Raw genomic sequence first — 23,126 nt, forward strand, 5'->3', positions numbered from 1 at the left:
GTGGCAGAATCGATTCTTGTGTGTGTGGTGGGAATGGGACCCGGGACCTCAGGGGCGCCCAGCACTTGCCACCACGGAGCGACATTCCCAGGTCCAGGATGGATTTTAAAGCTCAAACCAAACGGTGTGCCCACCCTCAGGCCTCCCCACACAGGAGCCGTGGTACTGCTAATCCCCCTGCGATGCACGCAGCCTTTAGAGGTGATTTGCTAACACCATCCAGTGACACCGACCCAATCTGGGGTCCCCTGGCGGAAGCCCACCCCCTGCCTGGGGGAGCCCGCTGGGCAGGGGCCTGGCAAGCTCTCTCTGGGCCAAACGCAGCAGGAGAGGCTCTGCTCCAGCATGGCTGCTGTCTGCCTGATTTTATTTTGTTTCACTGAACAAATATGACAGACGATTCAGACCAAGAGTGACAGAAAGCACACACAAAGGAAGTTCAGACGTGAACGCACAGAGGAAGCCTCAAGCCGTCGGCCCCACTTTCTGTATGACGCAGGCACCCTCCCCCAGGGGGACCTGGAGCCCACTTCCACCCTGCAGTCCCCCCACCCCCTCTGCAGACCGCAGAGAGCCAAGGTGGCGATTCACAGTTACTTCCTTTATCTTCTTCCCTCTTCAGACATCACGCTTCTTGAATGCAGGTGACAGTGACAATGTTTCCCATCAGTTTCCTTATTATCTGGGGCATTTGGTTGGTGAGGCCAGAGGGCCTCTCACTTTCATCGACTTCTCATTTAGCCTTGGCTTGTTCCTACTCTTTGTTGGTGGCCTGTGACCCCCTTCCTGGCCATATGCTGTGGCTTCCGTTCCTACTCGTCCACCAGTAATGGAAGAATCGAGGCCCCAAATGCTCATCTCCACCTACCTCCAAACCCCACCCCGGTGCTCAGCGGCTCCTCCTTGAAACAACAGCTTCCCCTGTGTGAAGGCCATCTGGCCCTTTACAAAAAGCACTTTTAACTCCTTCAATGACCTTTGGTTTCATCATTTATCATTTCGCTCCGAATATTAAAAAAAAAAAAAAACCCAAAAAACCAAGGGAATTCCCACCCAGACCTCAGACTTCTAAAACCCTCTCTGGTTCCACACCTTCCTCAGAAAGCCCCAGGAAACTCCACAGGGAGTCTACCCCCCTCTTCGGTAAGGAACAGGGCGACTAAGGAGAGAAGTGAGTCCCGCTTATTTTGGAGAAGTGATTCTCCTTTGTGGAATTTTACAACAGCCCAAGTTCTGGAAGGGAGTCAGGATATCATTGTATACAATACGTATGAGTGTGCACACGCACACACGCACACGCGCGCACACTCACGCACACGCGCGCACTGGAGCAGACTGCAGCTCCCTGGTGATACACCCACTGTGGCTGCGTGGCATATTTTCCTGAGAGCCGACTAGAGGTCCCTGGCACCGTGTGGGTGGGAATGACTGTGCCCTGCTCCTGCCGGCCCCCACTCGCGGTCGGCCTCCCTGGGTAATTGCTTTGTAAGCTCATTAGCTCTCAGGAGTTTCTCCGTGCCCTTTGCCCAGCCTGCACCCAGCCACCCTGGAACAGAACTGGGGACCACGAGGTGGGAACTGCAGAGCCTCTGGGTAAGGAATCGCAGGTCACACTCCAGCCTGGAGGGTCAGCAGAGAAGAAAACATGCCTTGGGCACAGCGGCGGCCCACTTTTATGTGACAAACTCTCTCTGGGACTCTTTCTCCACTGCGAAGGCTGGGACGTAAGATTACAAAAGCCTGTTTCGACAGACTTGCCTGCTCACTCTCCCTCCACGCCCGGGGGCTGCTTCAGCAGAGCCCTGTCCTGGCAGAATTCCACAAAGCCACTGAGGAGGAGTGGCCGTCTTGCTCCCCCCCGCGTCCAGCTCTGAACCTCGGGCCTAGGGATGTGCTTGCTATTCAGTGTTCTCCCCAAGCTAAAGAAAGTCTATTTTCGTTTAGTAAGCTTTTCTGTTTATTCTACAGTGGAATTTCAAAGTCTCCAAAACTCGTGTTGAGTCACTCAGTCATTATCACAAACATATTTAAAAAATTATCTTTGAGGGCTGGGGCTGTAGCTCAGGGGCAGAGTTTGCCTCCCATGTGGAAGGCACAGAGTTCGGTCCTCGGTACCACATAAAAGTAAAATAAAGATATTGTGTCCACCTACAACTAAAAAATATCTTTCAAAGTACTTTCAAAAATGCATCTGGATTGGGCTGGGGTTGTGGCTCAGGGTTAGAGTGCTCGCCTAGCAGGTCTGAGGCCCTGGATTTGATTCTCAGCACTACATAAAAATAAATAAAGGTATGTGTCCATCTACAATCAAAAAATAAATATTTAAATTTTTTTTTTTAAAATGCATCTGGAGTAACCGTGGGGTCACTTATTTTACAGACTGCATCTCCTGGAGTCTGAGGCTAAATGGAGATTACAAGACTCTCTGTGGCTCACCTCTTTGTAAATTGGTCTAAAAATAGCAACTATTATCTCAAAGAGATACAGTATTTCCATTCTAAACCACAGCATAGGTTATTTCTTTAAGCAAAATTTCCCATTCTAAAAATAAGAAGGGCCCCTCTTTGAAGACAGCCGGGTACTCGGGGTTGGTGAGTTGGTTCTGCAGTTTTGTTTTTTTTTTTAATCTTGGAATTTAGAGATAACATTCTAAAAAGCCCAGAAGGCCTGCAGTTGCCCGTGAGTGTAAGTCACAGACATCTCCGAGTGAGATTTTGACCCCTTCTGTGGTCCATCAGGAAGACGGAATTTAAACTTTACACTCTCTTTGACAACCCCCAGGAATCCCCCAGACACGTCCAGACAGACCTAAGTGTGCACTGGCGGCCAAGACGCGCTTCTTGGTGATTCTTCACACAGGTGGCATTAAAACTGCCTGCCTGAAGGGCCACAGGAGTGGCTGCTGAAGAGAAACCCCACTGCAGCCCAAGACGCCCCGTCCCAATGAGTTGGTCGTAATCCACTTAGTTAGCTAATTTGAGATTTTTAGCGTGGCCAAAATGTGTAGTTACTTTCTGTTTAATTCAATATGACTCTTTCTTTAGTAGTTCAAAATATTAAGGAGAAAAATAACTTCTGGCTCAGTCTCAGGGATCATGACTAGAGAATCAGAGAATCGGGGTGCACAAAGAAACCTGCTCACTTTCATGTGGGGAACACTGATTACAAAGTGTGCCCCTGGACCCACGGCTTTTGATCTTATAACAAAACGAGCACATAGGGACTGGCTCCATTTACACATTGACTGAACGTGTAAATAGTGAGACTGAACACTGAGCGAGGTGGCGGACCCCTGAGATCCACCAACTTGGGAGGCTGAGGTGGGAGCACCGCTGCACCCAGGAGTTTGAGACCAGCCTGGGCAACAGGCTGTGCCCCCAAACCCTCATGAATACACTGGATTCTCCAGGATTTGTCAATGATTAGGAGTCACACTGATTTTTCCCCCCCCTCAAAGACAGAGAATTTTAATATTTATTTTTTAGTTTTCGGCGGACACAACATCTTTGTTGGTATGTGGTGCCGAGGATCGAACCCGGGCCGCACGCATGCCAGGCGAGCGCGCTACCGCTTGAGCCACATCCCCAGCCCGGGAGTCACACCGATTTTACCCTAGTCTTTGACCCAGCAGTTCTACTTCTGGGAATTTATCTTACTGAAAAGACTTTAAGTGGGCACCAAAGCTACCCACCATCACGAGGTTTATGACAACTAATGATTTTAAATAATAATCAGAAACCAACGTCAGCAATTTGATTGGTTAAATAATACGATGGGCTCATGTGTAGCCTATTTAAAAATATAAAAGAGGGCTGGGGCATAGAGCGCTTGTCTAGCACCCGGGAGGCACTGGGTTCGATCCTCAACACCACGAAAAAATAAATAAATAACAATCATTCCTGAAAAGAGTGATTAAGGAAGATTTTACTTTGCCAAAAAGATGGGTAAAAGATACAAATTCTAAAGCTAAAGGCCAGAAACAGTCAAAGGACAAGGAAGCCTGGCCTGCCTTTGTGCTTCAGCTAAAAAAAAGAAAGAAAAGAAAGAAAAGAGAAGCTTTGAAAAGCTCATATAGTAGGAGGGATGCTAATAAAGAGAGGAAAGAAAAAGCTCTTTGTTCAGAGCAATGTTGTTGTGTGATAAATGGCATTGTTTAAATTTCCAGCAAACTGTTACATCTAGAATACATTTTCAAGTTCAAAACTAAGAATGCATTTAAAAATTCCTGTTGAGCTAGAGTGCTGGCAGTTTGTGTTGGAGACTTCCAGGCCAGGAGCTTGCCAAAACAATGAGTCTGTCTTTGATAAATTATAAGGGCAGCTAAAATACAAAACAGAGAAAAACTTCAAAATAAGTTAACCAAAGAAATGTGCTTAAGATATTCCAGCAATTTCCTGGTTTTTTTTCTTTTTTCTTTTTTTTTTTTTTTTTTTTTTAAGTCTTCCAACTTTCTATCCCAGTATTGTAGGATACTTTGGAGCAATCCCTGAAATAGGAGAAGAGAGAGAGATAGCAAGTGAGGCCAGCATCTCAATCCCCAGGGGCCATTCACTTGCTAAACAGGGCTAAGAAAAGGCCTCTGTCTCTCTGTACCCTGGTGGCCTAATTTGAAAAGCAGAACTTTCAAGATCTACGTGCTCAAGGTGAGTGGCAATTTTGCTTGCAGCAAAAGTTTAGGCTGATACTCGGTGAGGTTTGAGGTTGGCATAGCTCCAAGGTGGGCTCTGGGACCTTGGTGAGGCAGAAATCACTCTCCAAGACCTCACCTGCGCCCCAGTTTCTCCTTCTGATAGGTTTGCAATTGAAACCTTTTCCCCCTCTCCTTCTCTCCTTAATAACCCCAGACCACAATACTCACCAGGGTTCATAAACACATAGCTCAAGATCACAGGCTGCGTATTCTGGCTGAAGCTCCCCGCCCCCGCCCCCCTGTGGTGCTGGGCATTGAACTCCGGGACTTGTGCATGCAAGGCAAGCACTCTATCAACAGAGCTATGTCCCCAGCCCATTCTGGCTAAAACTTAATGTCCACATGATCACCATTCTCTGTTGCTGGGGTTAATAAAATTACATATGTAATTATATTAACAATTAAATTATACTTGTAATAATAAAATATGCAATTACATTACTACTTATATGTTAATATAATTATATAGATATAATTCCCAGACATAATACTCAAATCACTTTGTAAATGCAGTTCTAGACAAGATATGTTCCTTAGGACAACAAAAAGATTACTTGTGTTATATAACTCAGGGGAAAAAAATGAAAATGCCATGATTCTCTTTCTGAAGGTATCTGGTGATAGGTTAGCAGCCATTCACCCTTAGTGACCAAGTCACAAGTAGATGTTTGATCAAAAACATGTTTAGCCAGGCACAGTGGCGCATGCCGGTAATCCCAGAGACTCTAGGGGCTGTCGCTGGAGGATCCCAAGTTTGAGGCCAGCCTCAGTGATTTGGTGAGACCCTACCTCAAAAATAAAAAAATAGAAAGCTGGGCACAGTGGTGCACACCTATAATACCAATGGCTCAGGAGGCTGAGGCAGGAAGATCACAAGTTCAAAGCCAGCCTCAACAACTTGGTAAAGCCCTAAGCAACTCAGAAAGGCCCTGACTCTAAATAAAATATTTAAAAAGGGCTGGGGATGTGGCTCAAAAACATTTAATACTAAAAATCTCACCTGCTTTTTCAGAAATGTACTGTCAATGACACCAGGATGCAGGAGTGCCAGCCTTCTTCTATTTTAACCTCAGTGTATTTTATCTGATTCTCTAAGCTGGATGATGCCTAGCAAAGATCCTAGTGACCATAAAAATGGCCAGGAAGCTTTTCTGGGTCTCAGGCTCTGGAGTGGAGCGGGGAAAGCGTCCTCTTGTGCAGGAGGCCTCATGCCTGTGCATGCTACACAGATGGCCCAGCACGTCCATGCCAAGAAATTAGCATATGAATGAGTTCCAGGTGGTCTGGCAGAAACAAAATAAAACCTTGCTGAGGGGATACTTCCACAACCCGGGACTCCCAGGTAAAATATCATCTCCTGTTGAAGATAGGCTCCTACCAAAAAAAAAAAAAAAAAGAAAAGAAAAAATAATGCAAAGGGAAATAAATTCCCAGGAGTACTGACCCAATGGAGAGAACACCATCACCAGGAGAATCTGAACCAACAGGACAGTTTGAAAGGGATTATAAACAAGAACATTTAAAAAAATTAACGAAATAAAAGACCCAAGAGAAACAAGAAAATAAGATGTTATAAAGATTGGGCATATCTGAAAACAGTGAAACTTCTAGAAATGAAAAACATAGTTGTTAGAAAAACAATTTGAGACAAGAGTCTCTGTGTTGCCCAGGTCAGCCTCCAACTCCTGGGCTCCAGCGGCCCTCCTGCCTTGGCCTTCTCAATAGCCGGGGTTACAGGTGTATACTGCTGTGCCTGGCTCAGCAGTGGAAAGTAAAAACTCAACAGATAAGTTGAGAAAACAACATGAGAAGTTGCACAACCATCTAATACGGATCTCAGAACGAACAATTTGAGAAAATAAAATTGAGAGTAATTTTTGGAGAGTTAAAATGTTTTGAAATTTTCCTGTACTTATGAGAGGAATACATACTCAAGGAATCCTAAGCAGAGTAAATAAAAAAACAAAAAGTCTGTACTTTGAAATGCCACTGCGATGCCACAGAACATCCAAGGCAAATATGAGTGCTTCATATTAAAAGAACAAAGTCCAATGTCCACAACAGAGTGCAATTAAGTGGACAGCCATCTTCCCAAGAGGGACAACTGACGATGGAAGACAAAGAAATCATAATTTTCAAATTATAATTTTATTTAGAGAAAATAATTGTCAGTCTAGAATGTGATACCTAGCTAAACTATCTCATTAGCATTAAAAACAAAATAAAGTGAGTTCCCACAAATGAATACAATTTACCACTCACAATACTTCATGTAAAAAAAAAAAAAATTAAGACTCTCACTCAAGAAGGAAACTTAACTCACAAAGGAGTAATCATGCCGGGAGCCCTGCGTTATCACACAGTTATCTGCCACTGTGTGGACAGAAGATGGACAGTTAACCCCTTGAGAGCCAACCTGGGCCTCCTCATCCAGCTCAGTACTCACTTCTCCTTACTGGACTCTGACCTGAGGCGAGTGTTGATTACTGTCCCTTGGATTAAGCCAATCCGCCAGTTTCCCTGTGTCTAGCTCACTAATGGCTGTCACCCGCCTAGTTCTGCAAGCAAGAGCAGGGGCTGGTGGCAGCTCGTGGAGCAGAACCAGCAGTAAAGCCCTGTGGGAAATGGAAGAGCAATGAACCTGAGGCACAGAGACATTTCTGCCACACGCAGAGGGGCCACGTTAGGGAACGTGATCAAACATTCCATAACCTCGCCCTTGGTATGGATAAAGGGATACAAGAACAAGGAGGTGAGCTCACACCTTGGGAGACAGAGGACCCGGAGCCAGTGTGCTTTCTGAGGATCAGGCGCTTCCCCCAGGTCAATCATCCTGCCGTTGGGCTTCGGATACCCTTCACCAGGGCTCCATCTCACCTCTGCAGGTAGACCCACCAGGCCCCGCTGGACCTGCAGGAGGTCCCCGCCGTCCAGCTCCCTCGGCCCTGGGAGGACCCCCCTCTGCCAGCTGCCCGCTTTCTGTTCCACCTTCTCCACTTTCACTTGTCCTTCACGTTCAAGTCCCAGTTCCCCCTGGGCTTCTTCCACCGTCTTTCATCCACACAGACTGTTTCGGACGAGAATCCACGAGCCACTTTGTGCCACTGGGTGTTTCCTGGGCCTAGAACCAAGCGATTTCATCTATGATGCACTTCATTTAAAAAAATGATATTTTTTTCCAGGGCTGGAGACTGAGTCCAGGGAAGTGCTCTCCCGCTGAGCTACATCCCAGCCCTTCGTGAAGCTGCACCGGGAGACAGGGCCTTGCTAAGCTGCCCGGCTTGCCTGGGACGTGCCATCTTCGGGGATGACGGGTGTGTGCGACCGGCTTGGTGATCTCTTTGATCTGCGATTGCTCAGAGCACATTCACCACCTGATTTGCAGGGCACACGAGATTTTCCCCAGGTGACTCAGTGTTCCCCATCTCGTCATTGCTTGCTGACTGGGGTCCTCACAAAACATACCTGCTATAATCCTGCTGAAGTTCTGCACAATGCAAACAAAGAAAACGCTTGTTGAAGGCCTAGAATGTCCCAAAATGTACTCAACTGATTACCAGTAGATCAAAGGGGAAAACCAAGGACAGAGAAGCCGGAAGTAGTTTCCAAGAAGGACCCAAAATGTAGATGGTGAGAACATGGTCGACAAGGACTTGCAGCCCAAAAACAGTCTACCCCCTTACACACCTCACATACCCCGAAACCTCAGGTGGTACCATTCATAGGGGGAGAAACCAGGCTCAATCCCACTCCTATGCGATAACTAGGATGGGAATAAGCTTATGGCCAGCCCAGACCACTTGCTGTCAAAGAAAAGTGAAACACTTTATCAAATGAGTCACCGTGGAAAGCCTTACACCAGCTGGGGACAGGACATGAGGGCTCAGAGCTCAAGCCACACACACAGACCCACACAGAGACCTCACTCCCACCCTCGGATGGAGGCTTGAGAATGACTTATGGTCTCCCTCTTCAGCTTGTTAGCAACCGAGCTTTCAGGAGGAAACATCCTCTCCACAGAGGCGACTGTTCACGGGATAAACAAACAACAGTGTCTTTTCTAGAGGCTCTTGAATTCAACGTTGCTCCGCTTACAAAAAAAAATAGTGAGAGCGACGATATCCTTTTTTTTTTTTAATATTCTCTTCTTAATTCTAACCACTTTTCACTTGCTGTAAATGAAAAGCACTTTTAACTTTCAAAGATTAAGCTGCTGGGGTTGCAAAATTTATTTCCTGCGTTCATTTGAACCACTTCCTCTTTTGTGTTCTGAATTGTTACAGTGAACAAATCCCTTCGGAGAATTAGTCAGACATTTTATACAAAACAGAAATTTGGGGGAAGCACTAAAGATATTCCCATGTTCAATAAAGATGTCAACCTAGCAGTTACAGCAGGCCAACAAAAAACTGAACAGTACAATTCCATATACGTACAAGAACTGAAGTAGACATCTTGCTGGAGACCGTTTCCCCAAATGGTAAAAAAATTTAACACTGTGCTGTTCAGCTGGCTCCTGCTCTTCCTGCCTGGGCTTCAGTCCCCAAAGCTGATCCCGAGGGAAGGGAACCTCCTAAGTACTGCACCCATCTGTCCTGAGATGATTATCTGACCGTCAGTAATCTCTGAAACCAGAGGCCATCTTTCTTGCCTCCCACTGGCAGAGATTCTGCATCCTTTATCTTTCTCTTTAAAAGTATTCGATCAAATAATCCATCACACATAAAAAGTACCTGTACATTTTATTCTGATTATGGGGCTGGGGTGTAACTCTGTGGCCCACTGTGTATCACCCTGTGAGAGACCCTCAGCTCCACCTCCAGCACCAAAACCAAACCCAAACAAAAAAGTCTGAGATCTCACCTTTTTATCTTAGAATTCTACCTTTATCCCCCAGGGACTGGGGACTGTCATTCTACTTCCCAACAGGGAATCCTACAGAGAATCTAAAACCCAACAATGGTCAGAACCCAGGACTTGAACAAGTCCTAATATCACACAAAAACAGGATGTCCACTCCCAGGGACATTGATACACTCGTTTGTGCTCATGGTCGGGGTTTTAATGTAACTTTTAAAACATTTCCTCAAAGCGGTTTATATAACAAAAAGTCAAGGTTAAGCCAGGAACATAAAAAAGGCGACCTCTCACATCGTAGAGAGAATTCTCCTGGCTAGTTAACTCTCAGGATCACATGGATCCCAGGGGAGAAGCCACATGAACTTTTCATGGCCAAAACTGGCCCTAAATTGCGATTCCTGCCATAGAGGAACCACACACTTCAAGTAAAACCGAAGCTACCAGAAAAGGAAGAAACGGACTCGGGAGTTTCAGAAAACACAACTCGAAGTCAGCTAACAATTTCTGCAGCTGCCGTCACCACGCACTCGCTGCACTTTCTGTTAGACAATATCCTATTTTGCGTTTAGAAATTATGTAAGAGCAGCAGTCACGAGGCAGGGCAAATCGGAGAAAGGGTCATTCATTGCCCGTCGTGGATGAACCCAGTTTAATGCATGCGTTTAGAAAACACTGTTCTCTCTGTTCAGAAATATTAGTTCACATTCCACTCATTTTGATAACCTTTTCCTTTCTCATCCCAACTAGCCAGCTGCGGCACCGTCAGAACACACAGACCAGGGGCTGCCTCTCCTCCCGGCTTGACCGGCACCGCCTCAAGCACAGCGAAGGACAGACCCTGAGCTCAAAGTCCCTGTCACCAGATGCCACTCAGGAGTTGTGCAAGGGGCAAACGGGAAAGTTCCCGCACGGCAAACTAAGCATTAGGAAGAAAATAAGAGGCAAGTTCTTTAAAGGAAAGAATTGTGTGATCCTCCCATAAAAATATGAGAAAGTAAAAAAATAAATAAAACATTTAAACACACCCACAGGATTGTGTGATCCTAGGTTGGCATGTCTGCCACCCCCATCCCTTGCCAGCAGACAGCATTACAAGTGAGGGGCTGACCATGACCCAACGCCTGACCACTTAGGAATTCCATCAAGTAAGAATTAGGGTCGGGGATAGAGCTCAGAGGTGGAACGCCTGCCCAGCACATGTGAGGTCCTGGATTCAATCCCAGCACTACACACAAAAGACAATCAGATCAATAAGTCATGATTCATAAGAATTTCATAAAAAAAAAAAAAGAGCTGGGCAGGGTGGCACCTGCCTGTAATTCCAGTGACTCAGAAGGCCAAAACAGGAGGATTGCAAGTTTATAGCCAGCCTTGGCAACCGAGTGAGACCCTGCCTCAAAGTAAAAATAAAAAGGGCTGGGGTCGTGGTTCAGTGGTTAAGTGCCCCTGGGTTTGACCCCTGGGGGACAGAGGGAGAGTCAGAAGGTCACACACCAAGGGGCGAGGGTATTTACCTCTAGAAGGGCCTGGCATGGCAAAGAACACTTTAGCTTACAGTGTTTTAATTGTTTACGGGAGACATATTTGAGTAAGAACAGGCACGGTTTATTTTTCCATGTTCCCTGGTAATCAATCCTTTGACTTGTCAACATCACCAACTGGATAGCGAGGACCCTCTTTCCCATCTGGTTATCAGGGGTGCGGTGGGGTGGGGGTGAAGCGTCTGTTTTTATCTTCAGGTTCAGCGCCTGGGTCTTGAGCCACAAGATGACCTGTTCCAACACGTATTGGTTCCTTCGCAGACCCAGATTAACTAGCTCCAAATTCTCAAGTCCTTTGAAGTCTTCAGACTCAAAACCCTGTCAGCGGCATCGTGGCAAAGGAAAAGGGATTCACTGTTCCCTAAGTTTTTATTGACAATAAAACCCCTAATTTAGGCTTTTTCCCTCCCTTACTGTTCCTCTAAGGAACATGCTATCCTCAGGATACCCAGATACGGACTCGTGCCCAGAGATAAGATCTGGCAAGAGAACACTGCACGTCTGGCCACACTGGCACCCAACCCAGAAGGAAAGCAGCCCATGCCATGGGGTGGATGCGGGCTGAGGGGGTGGTTTGGACATAGTGCTTATGACCTGCAGGTCCACACGAGGGACGCTCACCTCTTCAAAAAGAGTAGAAAAATGAGCACACACCCGGACCTGAAATAGCACACACACAGGGCCTACTCTGCACATAAAATCTCAGGAGGCAACAGTTCAGCAGTGCTGACCACTGTCCCCCAGCGCTGACCACGGTCCCCCAGCGCTGACCACGGTCCCCCAGCGCTGACCACCATCCTCAGCGCCGTGTGGCTGACGGCAGGAGGAGGAAGACGGCCATGCCCTGCACAATGACATAATTCAGTCACTTGTGGAAACCCTAGGAGACATTTGTGTCTGATTCTAAGGCCATCAGAAATCACAGGAACCGAGGATAAGAACTGAAACGCTGTCTCTGTTTGGCCTGACACTGACATAAGCTTCCTAAGCAATGAAGGAAAACACAGATGCGACAGTCACACTGTTGCCCGATTTGGGAAATCACAGTGTTTCAAGACAGAAAGCAAAATCACTTTAAAACGTCAGTGTTTACAGACTGCTCCATCCGCTCCCGTGTGTGCGATGCGGAGATGAACTAATCTGTCGCCTCTGTGGGGAGGAGGTAAGCGCTACTCGTAAAAATAGCAAAATGATGCTCTCGATGTAGAAAAAGCCCACATCTTTGGAAATATTCAAGTAACCGAGGATAGCAACTCCATCTGTCAGTACGCATCAAAAATCCTAAAACTGGGGTTGTGGCTCAGTGGTAGAGCACTCGCCTAGCATGTGGGAGGCCCTGGGTCTGATCCTCAGCACCACATAAAAATAAAAAATAAAGATATTGTGTCCAACTACAACTGAAAAATAAATAAATATTAAAGATAAAACCCCTAAAACTGCCTTGGGATCCAGCCACGGCACTTGGTTAACCGCCTTGGATCTGACCCGAAAGGCGGGTGGGGGTTGGGGGGAGGACCTGGGAAAAAACTGCTGGTGCTGGGGATGGCACCCAGGACCTCAGGCTTGCTAAACACGTGCTCCCCACTGGGCTCCATCCCAGCCCTGTCCTGGAAATGGCCGGACCACAGAGGGCCAGAACTCCCAGTGTGTGTGGAGCCTGCACATTAAGTTGAAACCTGATTGCCAATAAGTTGAGATGGATATAGTATTGTGAAAATACCAACCCACGGGGTTGGAACCAAAAGTAGAGAATAAAAGATTAAATCAGTAGTTAGGAACTTTCTCACAAAGAAGTATCATTAAACATGTAGGGAATAATTTCATCTTTCCTTTAGTATTTCAGGAAAAAAAGAGGGCTGGGGTTGTGGCTCAGCGGTGGAGCACTCGCCTCACATGTGCGAGGCCCTGGGTTCGATCCTCAGCACCACATAAGAGTAAATAAATAGAATAAAGGTATTGTGTCCACTACAACTAAAAAAAAAAAAAAAAGAAAGAGCAACCCTCTAAACTCCTAAAAAAAGCAGAGGAGAACAGACAAGAACTGAAAACCATAGACCAATTTCAAGGAAAACGTCTTAAGTCATGTATTTTTAAAAATTCCGCTTATGTATTAAAAATGTACATCATAATGTCATTGAGTTTGTCCCAGGAATTTGCTAATCTGGTTCAATGTAGTATAACTGATTCATGTAATTTACTACATTGATGAATTAAAGGAAGAAGACAAATATTTAATGATATTCAGTACCAAATCAAGCTTAAAAAACAAACCTCTTGGTAAAAGAGGGAAAATACTTTAACCCAACAAAGGATTTATCAAAATCATTCTTCATGGGAAAACCTTGGAGCGCCCTCTCTCTAGCCAAGGAGACAAGGAAGTCCCCAGGGACTGCGTCCACCAGACGCGGAGGGGCTCCCCAGCAGCAGAGGAAGACAGAGACACACCCCCCCAGGCAAGGGGTCGGGACGGGGGAGTAGGGCTGTCTGCAGAAAAACCCAAGCAGAATCACAAAGATCACCCCCCAAACTCCAGCCGGAACATGAACCAGGAGCCCTGCATTCTACTGCCCCGTGAGACAGACAGGGGCGAAGGGGAAAAGGAAGAAAGGAAAGTCTGATCGGGTTTATATGAAGGTGAGAAGGAGACAGAATGACAAATCCACTCACTGGGGGTACATCTACACGTGGAGAAACTGTGAGGAAGAGCGAGGAAAGGATTTAGCCCAGATTCAGGACAGGGTTTAGCCCTGGGGTGGGGATCAGGAGGAGGGCCAGGTCCGGGAGGGGCCATCAAAGCAGCAGCAGTCCAGCTGCCTAAGACAGAGCCTGCAGCCGCCAGTAGGTGCGGCTTCTGTACTTCTTTTTTGGTACTGGGGATCGAAACCAGGGGCACTCAACCATGAAGCCACATCCTCAGACCTTTTCAAATAGTTGTATTTAGAGATAGGGTCTTGCTAGGTTACTTAAGGCCTCACTAAACTTTTGAGGCCAGCCTTGAATTTCCAATCCTCCTGCCTCGGCCTCCTGAGTTGTCAGGATAACAGTTGTCACAGCCACTAAGCCCAGCTTTTATTATTCTTTACGTTGTACATATACAGTATTCATTGAGCTTTGTTTTGTGAAGCTGGGAATTGTACCCGGGGCCCCACGACTGACAGGCAAGTGCTCATCCCCATCCCTCTAGATTTCCGGGTTGGAGGCAGGTTTTGTACCAGGGATGGAACCCAGGGGTGCTTTGCCACTGAGCCACATCCCCAGCCCTATTTTGTATTTTATTTAGAGACAGGTCTCACTGAGTTGTTGCTGAGGCTGGCTTTAAACTCATGATCCTCCTGTCTCAGCCTCCAAGCTGCTGGGATGACAGGCATGTGCCACCCGCCTGGTTAAACGCCATATCTTGAAGCGAGGAATTTGGCAGAATTGGGCAAATTCTAATTCATGCCATTTTTCAACTAAAGTCATTTCCAACTAATCTGGCAAAAGCAAAGGATGTCTACAAAACCACATGGCTTTCCCCACCGGGAAGCAGGGTCCTGCGGGAACGCGGCTGTTCAACAGGCGGATAGTGTGGAGGCTTTGGGAAACAGGGAAAGGGCTTCCAGGGAAGAAAGGCCTTGGAGCAGCGCAGACCAGCGGCTCCCTGCGCAGGGACCTGAGGCGCAGCCCAGCCTCCAGGGCAGGCAGCAGCCGGTGGGTGCTTCGAGGCAGCCTGGAAGCAGCCAAGCTCCCCCAGTGGGCAGAAGCACTGCCCGGCCTCCAGAAACCGTCTTTGAAAAGCCATGAGACGGGCTGCTGCCATGGGCACGGGTCCTGGACCCTGGACAAGCTGCTGGGCTCCTCACCTGGAGGCTCCACGGGATGGAAAACGCCGGACTCTGAGCCCTTCCGTGGCTCATCGGAAAGGGACCGTGGGGCGGGCGCCGGGGGCGAAGACAGGCGGGGGGGGGGGGCCCTCACCTTCTCCACGTCGGCCTTGGTCACGTTGATGTCCGCGTCCATCTTCTCGAAGTACTGCTGCGCCCGGTCGGCCTCCTTGCAGTCCCGCTCGAACCGCCGCTTGCTCTGCGCCCGGAACACGGAGCCCGTTACCCAGGGGGCACTCTTACCCCCCAGCCCCAGCTTTCTGGACTGGTTTCTTGTAGGCCGAGGTCTCCAGAAGCCATTTTAAAATCTGCATTTATTTCCATTAAGACTGTCTCATCTCTGCTCTTCCCACGACTTCTAGAAAAAAGAAACACTCGAGCACTCTGGCCCCACGTTTGATGGAGGTAATGGCTCTGGAAGCAAGTTAAATGGAATTCCAAGGAGAAAAGTCTGCGAAGGCGTCTTTTCAGTGTTTTTGTTTACTTATCTACTTTTGCTCACTGAGCGATTCAAGCCTAGATCAAACTCGAATCAGAAAAAATCCATAAAGAGTTGCTTTGGGGCTGGGGATACAGCTCCGTGGGTGGAGGCCTGCCTCTCAGGCACAAGGGCCTGGGTTCAGCCCCCAGCACGAGGGGCGGGGGGAGGGAGGGGGGAGGGGGGTGAGGGAGGGGAGGGAGGGGGGGGAATCGCCTTCGAGGTTTGCTTTCACTTACGGACTCAAGCTGCTTCCAGCAGGTCTCCATGTGCTGCTGCGCTTTCCGGCCATCGTGGAAGTTCTGCAAAGGGGAACACTCGGCATCAGTGCCCCCGGCCTCACGTGGTCACAGAGAAGACACTTTCCCACACTTAGGTAATACGGACACCCCCACATCTGGGATGGGGCTGGGTGTGACTCAGGGTAGAGCGCTGGCCCAGCCACAGTGACGCTGGCGGTGCAACCCCAGCACCCCAAAACCAGTCCACGTGGACCACCTAGGACAGGCCTCCAGAGGGAGAGTGGGAAAACCTAGAGAGGGCTCCCTCCAACACTCTACAACAGCCTGATGGAGGGGACAGGAGGTCCTCAAGACAGCAGCCACCTGGTCATTTCAGCTGTTCTGAGGTGTGATCCACACGTCACGGGTCGGACCCACCTAAATTGTTTGGGACCACCACAATTGATTTTAGAACATTTTCATCAGCCCCCAAAGTAAAACCGAACCTCTTAGTCGTCACCCTCTACCCCCGCCCTGCGTTGTCCCCAACCCCAGAAAGCCACCATTATAGCTCCTGTCTGTGAATCTGCCGGTTGTGGGTATTTCGCATGAGCAGGTCACAGAGCCAGGAGAACTGTGTGACTGGCTCAGTGTCTCCATGATCTCTAAAGACTCATCCAGGGGCTGGGGATGTGGCTCAAGCGGTAGCGCGCTCGCCTGGCATGCATGCGGCCCGGGTTCGATCCTCAGCACCACATACCAACAAAGATGTTGTGTCCGCCGAGAACTAAAATAAATAAATAAAATTCTCTCTCTCTCTCTCTCCCCCTCTCCTCTCTCTTAAAAAAAAAAAAAAAAAAAAAGATCATGAAAACGTTCATACTTTAAAAAAAAATAAAAATAAAATAAAGGCTCATCCATGTGGTCACAGTGTCAGGACCTCAGTCCTCTTCATGGTCAGATGACACCCCGCCGTGGGCCAATGCCACACTTCACTTGTCCGTCCGTCCGTCAGGGGATGGACGTTGGTTTGTTCCCAGTTTGGGCCACTGAGAAGGCTGCGGCAAACTCTTGTGTAAAAGCTTCACATGGATGAGCGCTTTCATCATCTACATTGATTGATTGATTGATTGATTGATTGGATCTGCAGGGCTGGGGATGACCTCGGGATCTTGCAAATGCTGAGCCAGCCCCTGCCACTGAGCCACACCCCCAGGCCCTTTAGCCAACCCAGCAGAATTTCCTGGGGGTGGGACCAGAGCTGTGATGCCGAGATGTCCAGGTGACCCCAGGCTTGGGGTCTGGGCTTTAGGAGAGGAAGCCCAAAGAAATCGGGTCGGAGGGGGGAGGGCCAGATGCACAGCACTAGTTTGGTCTAAGAGTGGAATTTCTGCGAGACTTCCCCGTGGACAGTCTAATGTGGTGGGTGAGCGGATCTGAGGGTAGGGAAGGGTCAGAGCCAGGGATCCACGTAGAGTCACCAGTGTTGGGTGGCAGGTGCGCAGAGGAGAAGGTAGGTGAAGGAATGACGGGAGCCAAGAGGTCCCCTGGGCACATCCGCAGAGCTCTGAGCTTACCCACACCCACGACTGGGCGGAGCCGCGTGGACGCTGACCTGGGGAAGGCCTGGGGAGGGCTGAGGGGAGCCGGAGCCGGGGTTGGGAAGAACAGTGCTCCTTTATGGGGGACAAACCGGGCTCCCTGGGGCGGTCAGGTTTCCCTGCTCCGTCTCTTCCAGCCCAGGAGGAGCCCTGGGGACTTCATTATTCAGCTCTCACAATGGACCCAGGAATAAAACCGAAAAGCCCAGGAGTCTAAAGCTGGGGATCACACCCAGCAAGGAAAAGGCTGTGGAAGGATCAAGAAGCAGAGCTCAGGGCAGGGGAGGAGGTCCCGGGGACAGGGGGCCAGCCGCCAGCAGGGGTGAAAGGGTCCCTGGCAGAAGTCACCTGGGGTCAGAGTCGGCCCTGGCAGTGAGGCGCCTTCCTGGCCCTGGCCTGGTGGCTCCCTCCCCCTGTGGGGGAGCTTGTGGCCCTGGTCCTCTTCATGCTCTGAACACAGCCCTTGCTGCTCCGCGGCTGCGACTCACTTTTACTGAGGACATCTTTCTTTCTCTTCTTCTCCCCCTGCTCCTCCCCAACCCCCCCACCAATCTCAGGGGACACGGGGTCACCGTTCTTCCCCATCCTAGACAGAGTCACGACGAGGCCCGGGGCACACACCCACCACACGAACCAAGTCAGACTCTGGGATGGCACCAGATCTCAGAAATGGCCATCTCCCAGATCAACCAGGGAATCACACCTCAACTCCACAGCGAGACGGAAGGCAGCCTTGAGCCACCTCCTCAAAGCCCCTGGTCCCTGCTGGGCAGAACCCCGGCCCGGGGACAGGAGTCCCCGTTTCTCTTTTGCTAGGAGAGCAATAAACCTGCTTTTCCCCTTTCTCCAAACCGTGTCCTTGCTATGGGATGGGGGTTGGGACGAGGACTGAGCCTTTGGTCACAAGCTGTCCCCATTCCCAAGCAGGACCACAGAGTCCTGAGGTTTGCTGACGGGAACCATCTTTCCCAAAAGGTCTCACTGGAGACTCAAAGGCAGGTGCACCAAGAGCAGGGAGCCCGGGGACGCTGCAGAGCTCTGCTTTGTCTCCACGGCAACTCTTATTTTTATTTTTTATTTATTTTTGGTACCAGGGATTGAGCCCAGGGGTGCTGAACCACGGAGCCACATCCCCAGCCGTTTTTTAGATTTTTTAACTTGGAGACTAAAAATATTACAAAAAAATAAATAAAAATAAAACCCCAAACGACAACAGAAAAGCCAAACCCCACGGCCTTCCTGGCAGCGTGGCCCCCGGACCACATCCCTCCAAGCAGAGCCCGCCCTGCGGCGGCCTGCACCCCCAGCCCTCTGTGCCAGCCCCCTGCCCCCTCGGGGAGGAGCGAGTGGAGGGCTGCGCCGCAGATGCACTCGGTGTTCCCCAACAAACAATGGCAGAGCTGCGCCTCCGGACAGTGGGCAAGCATTGTCCAGAGGGCCTCCGGCTCCACAGAGAGGGGAATTGTCCTGGGGACGAGATAATCAGAGCTTTGGGAGCGGGAGGAATGAAGTCACCAGAGAGCCCCTCCTACCAGGGACCAGGTCCCCACTCCTGTGAGGAGATGGCTTTCATTTCTCCCAAAACATGATGGGACTTAAAAAAAGAAATGCCCGATGATATCGCAGGTGACAGCCACAGTTACTTATTCCCATTTTAACTTTAGTCTCCACAGATGAATCACCTTTGGAGATTTGTTTGAAAAACTTCCCAGGGGCTAGGGGAAGCCCAGAGACGGCTCAGCAACAAAATGAAAAAGCACCACAGAGAACCCAAGCCACACAGCGCCCAGGAGATGGAGGAGATGGACCACCGGAGGCGGGGCGAGCCGCGGAGTGTCCCCGCTGGGCAGAGAGGGTGACACTGGCTCATCCTGCCCCGTTTATGTAGATCAAGCCACTAGTGGTCGAAAAACCAAACCACAGCACTGAGCGCCTTTACACAAATAAGTAGAAGAAATAAGAGAACCAGCACCCAAGTAAGGACAGTCAACCAGCACCCAAGTGAGCACGGTCAACCAGCACCCAAGTGAGCACGGTCGACCAGCACCCAAGTGAGCACGGTCGACCAGCACCCAAGTGAGCACGGTCGACCAGCACCCAAGTAAGGACAGTCAACCAGCACCCAAGTGAGCACGGTCAACCAGCACCCAAGTGAGCACGGTCGACCAGCACCCAAGTGAGCACGGTCGACCAGCACCCAAGTGAGCACGGTCGACCAGCACCCAAGTGAGCACGGTCAATCAGCACCCAAGTGAGCACGGTCAACCAGCACCCTGGTGAACACAGTCAATCAGCACCCAAGTGAGCAAGGTCAACCAGCACCCAAGTAAGGACAGTCAACCAGCACCCAAGTGAGCACAGTCAACCACACCCTGATGAGCACAGTCAACCAGCACCCAAGTGAGCACGGTCGACCAGCACCCAAGTGAGCACGGTCGACCAGCACCCAAGTGAGCACGGTCGACCAGCACCCAAGTGAGCACGGTCGACCAGCACCCAAGTGAGCACGGTCAACCAGCACCCAAGTGAGCACAGTCGACCAGCACCCAAGTGAGCACGGTCGACCAGCACCCAAGTGAGCACGGTCAATCAGCACCCAAGTGAGCACGGTCAACCAGCACCCTGGTGAACACAGTCAATCAGCACCCAAGTGAGCACAGTCAACCACACCCTGATGAGCACAGTCAACCAGCACCCAAGTGAGCACGGTCAACCAGCACCCAAGTGAGCACGGTCGACCAGCACCCAAGTGAGCACGGTCGACCAGCACCCAAGTGAGCACGGTCGACCAGCACCCAAGTGAGCAAGGTCAACCAGCACCCTGGTGAACACAGTCAATCAGCACCCAAGTGAGCACGGTCAATCAGCACCCAAGTGAGCACGGTCAACCAGCACCCTGGTGAACACAGTCAATCAGCACCCAAGTGAGCAAGGTCAACCAGCACCCAAGTAAGGACAGTCAACCAGCACCCAAGTGAGCACAGTCAACCAGCACCCAAGTGAGCACGGTCAATCAGCACCCAAGTGAGCACGGTCAACCAGCACCCTGGTGAACACAGTCAATCAGCACCCAAGTGAGCAAGGTCAACCAGCACCCAAGTAAGGACAGTCAACCAGCACCCAAGTGAGCACAGTCAACCACACCCTGATGAGCACAGTCAACCAGCACCCAAGTGAGCACGGTCAACCAGCACCCAAGTGAGCACGGTCGACCAGCACCCAAGTGAGCACGGTCAACCAGCACCCAAGTGAGCAAGGTCAACCAGCACCCTGGTGAACACAGTCAATCAGCACCCAAGTGAGCAAGGTCAACCAGCACCCAAGTAAGGACAGTCAACCAGCACCCAAGTGAGCACAGTCAACCACACCCTGATGAGCACAGTCAACCAGCACCCAAGTGAGCACGGTCAACCAGCACCCAAGTGAGCACGGTCAACCAGCACCCAAGTGAGCACGGTCGACCAGCACCCAAGTGAGCATGGTCGACCAGCACCCAAGTGAGCACGGTCGACCAGCACCCAAGTGAGCACGGTCGACCAGCACCCAAGTAAGGACAGTCGACCAGCACCCAAGTGAGCACGGTCAACCAGCACCCAAGTGAGCACGGTCAACCAGCACCCAAGTGAGCACGGTCGACCAGCACCCAAGTGAGCACGGTCAACCAGCACCCAAGTGAGCACGGTCAACCAGCACCCTGGTGAACACAGTCAATCAGCACCCAAGTGAGCACGGTCAACCAGCACCCAAGTAAGGACAGTCAACCAGCACCCAAGTGAGCACAGTCAACCACACCCTGGTGAGCACAGTCAACCAGTACCCAAGTGAGCATGGTCAACCAGCACCCTGGTGAGGACAGTCAACTAGCACCCAAGTGAGGACGGTCAAGCAGCTGCGATCCTAACTCCAGCTCAGATTCCTCGGATGGAAACAGCCACACAAAGACTTTAATAGGGCAAAGAAAGAGGGAGCTTCTAGAAAACAGTCTGTGACAAATACGTTCACTTCCTCCCAACCCACACGGGGTCCTAACACTGGTGGCTCCCGAGCCTCACTTGGGATTGGCGGGATTCATCTAGCTTTAAATCTAGGTGGTGCAGGGGGGATCTATGTGGCCCAGTGGGACGATGCCCCAGGGCGAGCACCTCAGTCCTGTCCTATGAGCTATTCACACCCTGCTCAAATCCTGAACCAGCCGGGCGCACCTGCAATCCCTTGCCATCCCCGTGACTCAGAGGCTGAGGCAGGAGGATCGCCTGATGGAGGCTAGCCTCAGCAAGTTGGCAAGACTCTGTCTCAAATTATTAAGAAGGGCTGAAGCTGGAGCTCAGTGGTAGGCAATCCCCAGTACTCAAACAGGAAAACCCAACAAAACACGAAGCCTGCAACCAGGTGCTCACCCAGCTCCTCCCCGTGTGAAGCTCCCCCTTCCAAACTGACACGAGGAGCCCCTCACCAGTGTGTTCCGGAGCTGGCGGGGCTCTCAGGACCGTAGCCCCCCTGGCCAGAGCTGAGTCCAGCTCCTTCCCTCACCCACCACTCAGGACCTGGGCACAGTGTGCACCCCGCTGCTGCCGGAGGAGGGAGGCGGTGGGGGCACTGACAGGTCCCTGTGGTGGGAGAGACAGAAGAGGGCGCCCGGACGGCAGGTGTGGAGAGGGGTCACCTACCCACGTGTTTGTTCATCACAGTACTGGGGACTGAGCCCAGGGCACTTAGCCACTGGGCCACAGCCTCAGGCCTTTCAATTTTTCATTTAGAGGCTGGGGGTCACCAAAGCACTTAGGGCCTCGGGAAGTTGTTGAGGCTGGCCTCAAACTTGAGATCCTCTTGCCTCAGCCTCCCAGGTGGCTGGGATTCCCTGGTAGTCCTGTAATTTCACAGCCCTGGTTTGACCCAGTACCAAAGCCAAGAGGAGAGAGGAGAGCAGAGGAAGGTCCTGAGAAGGGAGTAGAAATAGAGAAGGTGACATTCCTGAGGAAGAAGTCAGGAGTGAGCTCTGAAATATCTGGGGAAAGGCTTTCCAAGGACCAAAAGGCCAGTGCAAAGGCCCTGGGGCAGGAGCACAAGGCCTGGGCAGGAGCTGCCAGGAGGCATGCAGTCAGAGCAGGGGAATTCAGGGAGGGAGGGGGCTTCCCACCCCGTGACTCACTCCACAAAGGGACCTGGTATTTCCTCCTTAGGTAAGTGCCTGGGTCCTGTTTAGGGAGTTGGCTAAAATGCTGAGCTACAAGGATCAGGGAAGGTCAGCCCGGAGAGGCAGCATTGATCACAGCAATAAACAGGAAGGAGATAGAATTTTCTAAGGTCAGGGGAAGTTCAGGGACCAGGGCAGCGGCCCAGTACCGAGTTCAGATCTACGGTGCCTATGTCATCACTGTGTGAGGTGTCTGAGCCATGGGGCTCTGCCCCCGGCTCCCTCCGCCCCGTAAAATAGAATAGGTTCTTTAATGATCGGCCTGGCAGAGGGTGTCACAGCAGGTCCACTGCAGGGGTTCTGTCTCCGCACACAGAGGTTTGGGTCAGGTTCCCCAGAGGTTCCATGGGGAAGGGCTGTCCTGTGTTCAGGACGTCCAGCGGCATCCCAGGCCTCTGCTCCCCAGGTTGAAGCAGCCACACCCCAGCTGCCCTCTCTAGTCAATCAGACACGTCTCCAGACAGCAGCAGCCGCTGCTCAAGCAGGAATAAGTAAGAATTCTCCATGGGCCTTGTCTTTCAAACCAATAGGTGATTTTAAAGGAAGGCCTGAGCTGCATGTCTATAAACTCAGCTGTCCCAGGGCCTTTGCACTGGCTTTCCCTGTGGAAGGCTGAACCCAGGCAAATCCTACTCGCCGTCATGTCTCCTCTTAAGGCCTTAACTGTGGGCTCTCCAG

At 50.4% G+C, this 23,126-nt stretch overlaps 1 protein-coding gene across 16 annotated transcripts in view; it reads right to left on the reverse strand.

The window, feature by feature from the left end:
- Fnbp1 (formin binding protein 1) overlaps positions 1-23,126 on the reverse strand; it is a 104,823-nt gene that overhangs the window by 30,952 nt on the left and 50,745 nt on the right. For all 16 annotated transcript variants that reach the window (XM_026386280.2, XM_026386288.2, XM_026386287.2 and 13 more), the window contains 2 exons: positions 15,672-15,734; positions 15,049-15,153 (listed from right to left, as the gene is read on the reverse strand). In XM_026386280.2, the coding sequence (XP_026242065.2) occupies positions 15,049-15,153; positions 15,672-15,734 (168 nt within the window). The remainder of the gene's footprint in view (positions 1-15,048; positions 15,154-15,671; positions 15,735-23,126) is intronic.

This window comes from Urocitellus parryii, chromosome 4, assembly GCF_045843805.1.
Source record: "Urocitellus parryii isolate mUroPar1 chromosome 4, mUroPar1.hap1, whole genome shotgun sequence".
NCBI classification, from domain to species: domain Eukaryota; kingdom Metazoa; phylum Chordata; class Mammalia; order Rodentia; family Sciuridae; genus Urocitellus; species Urocitellus parryii.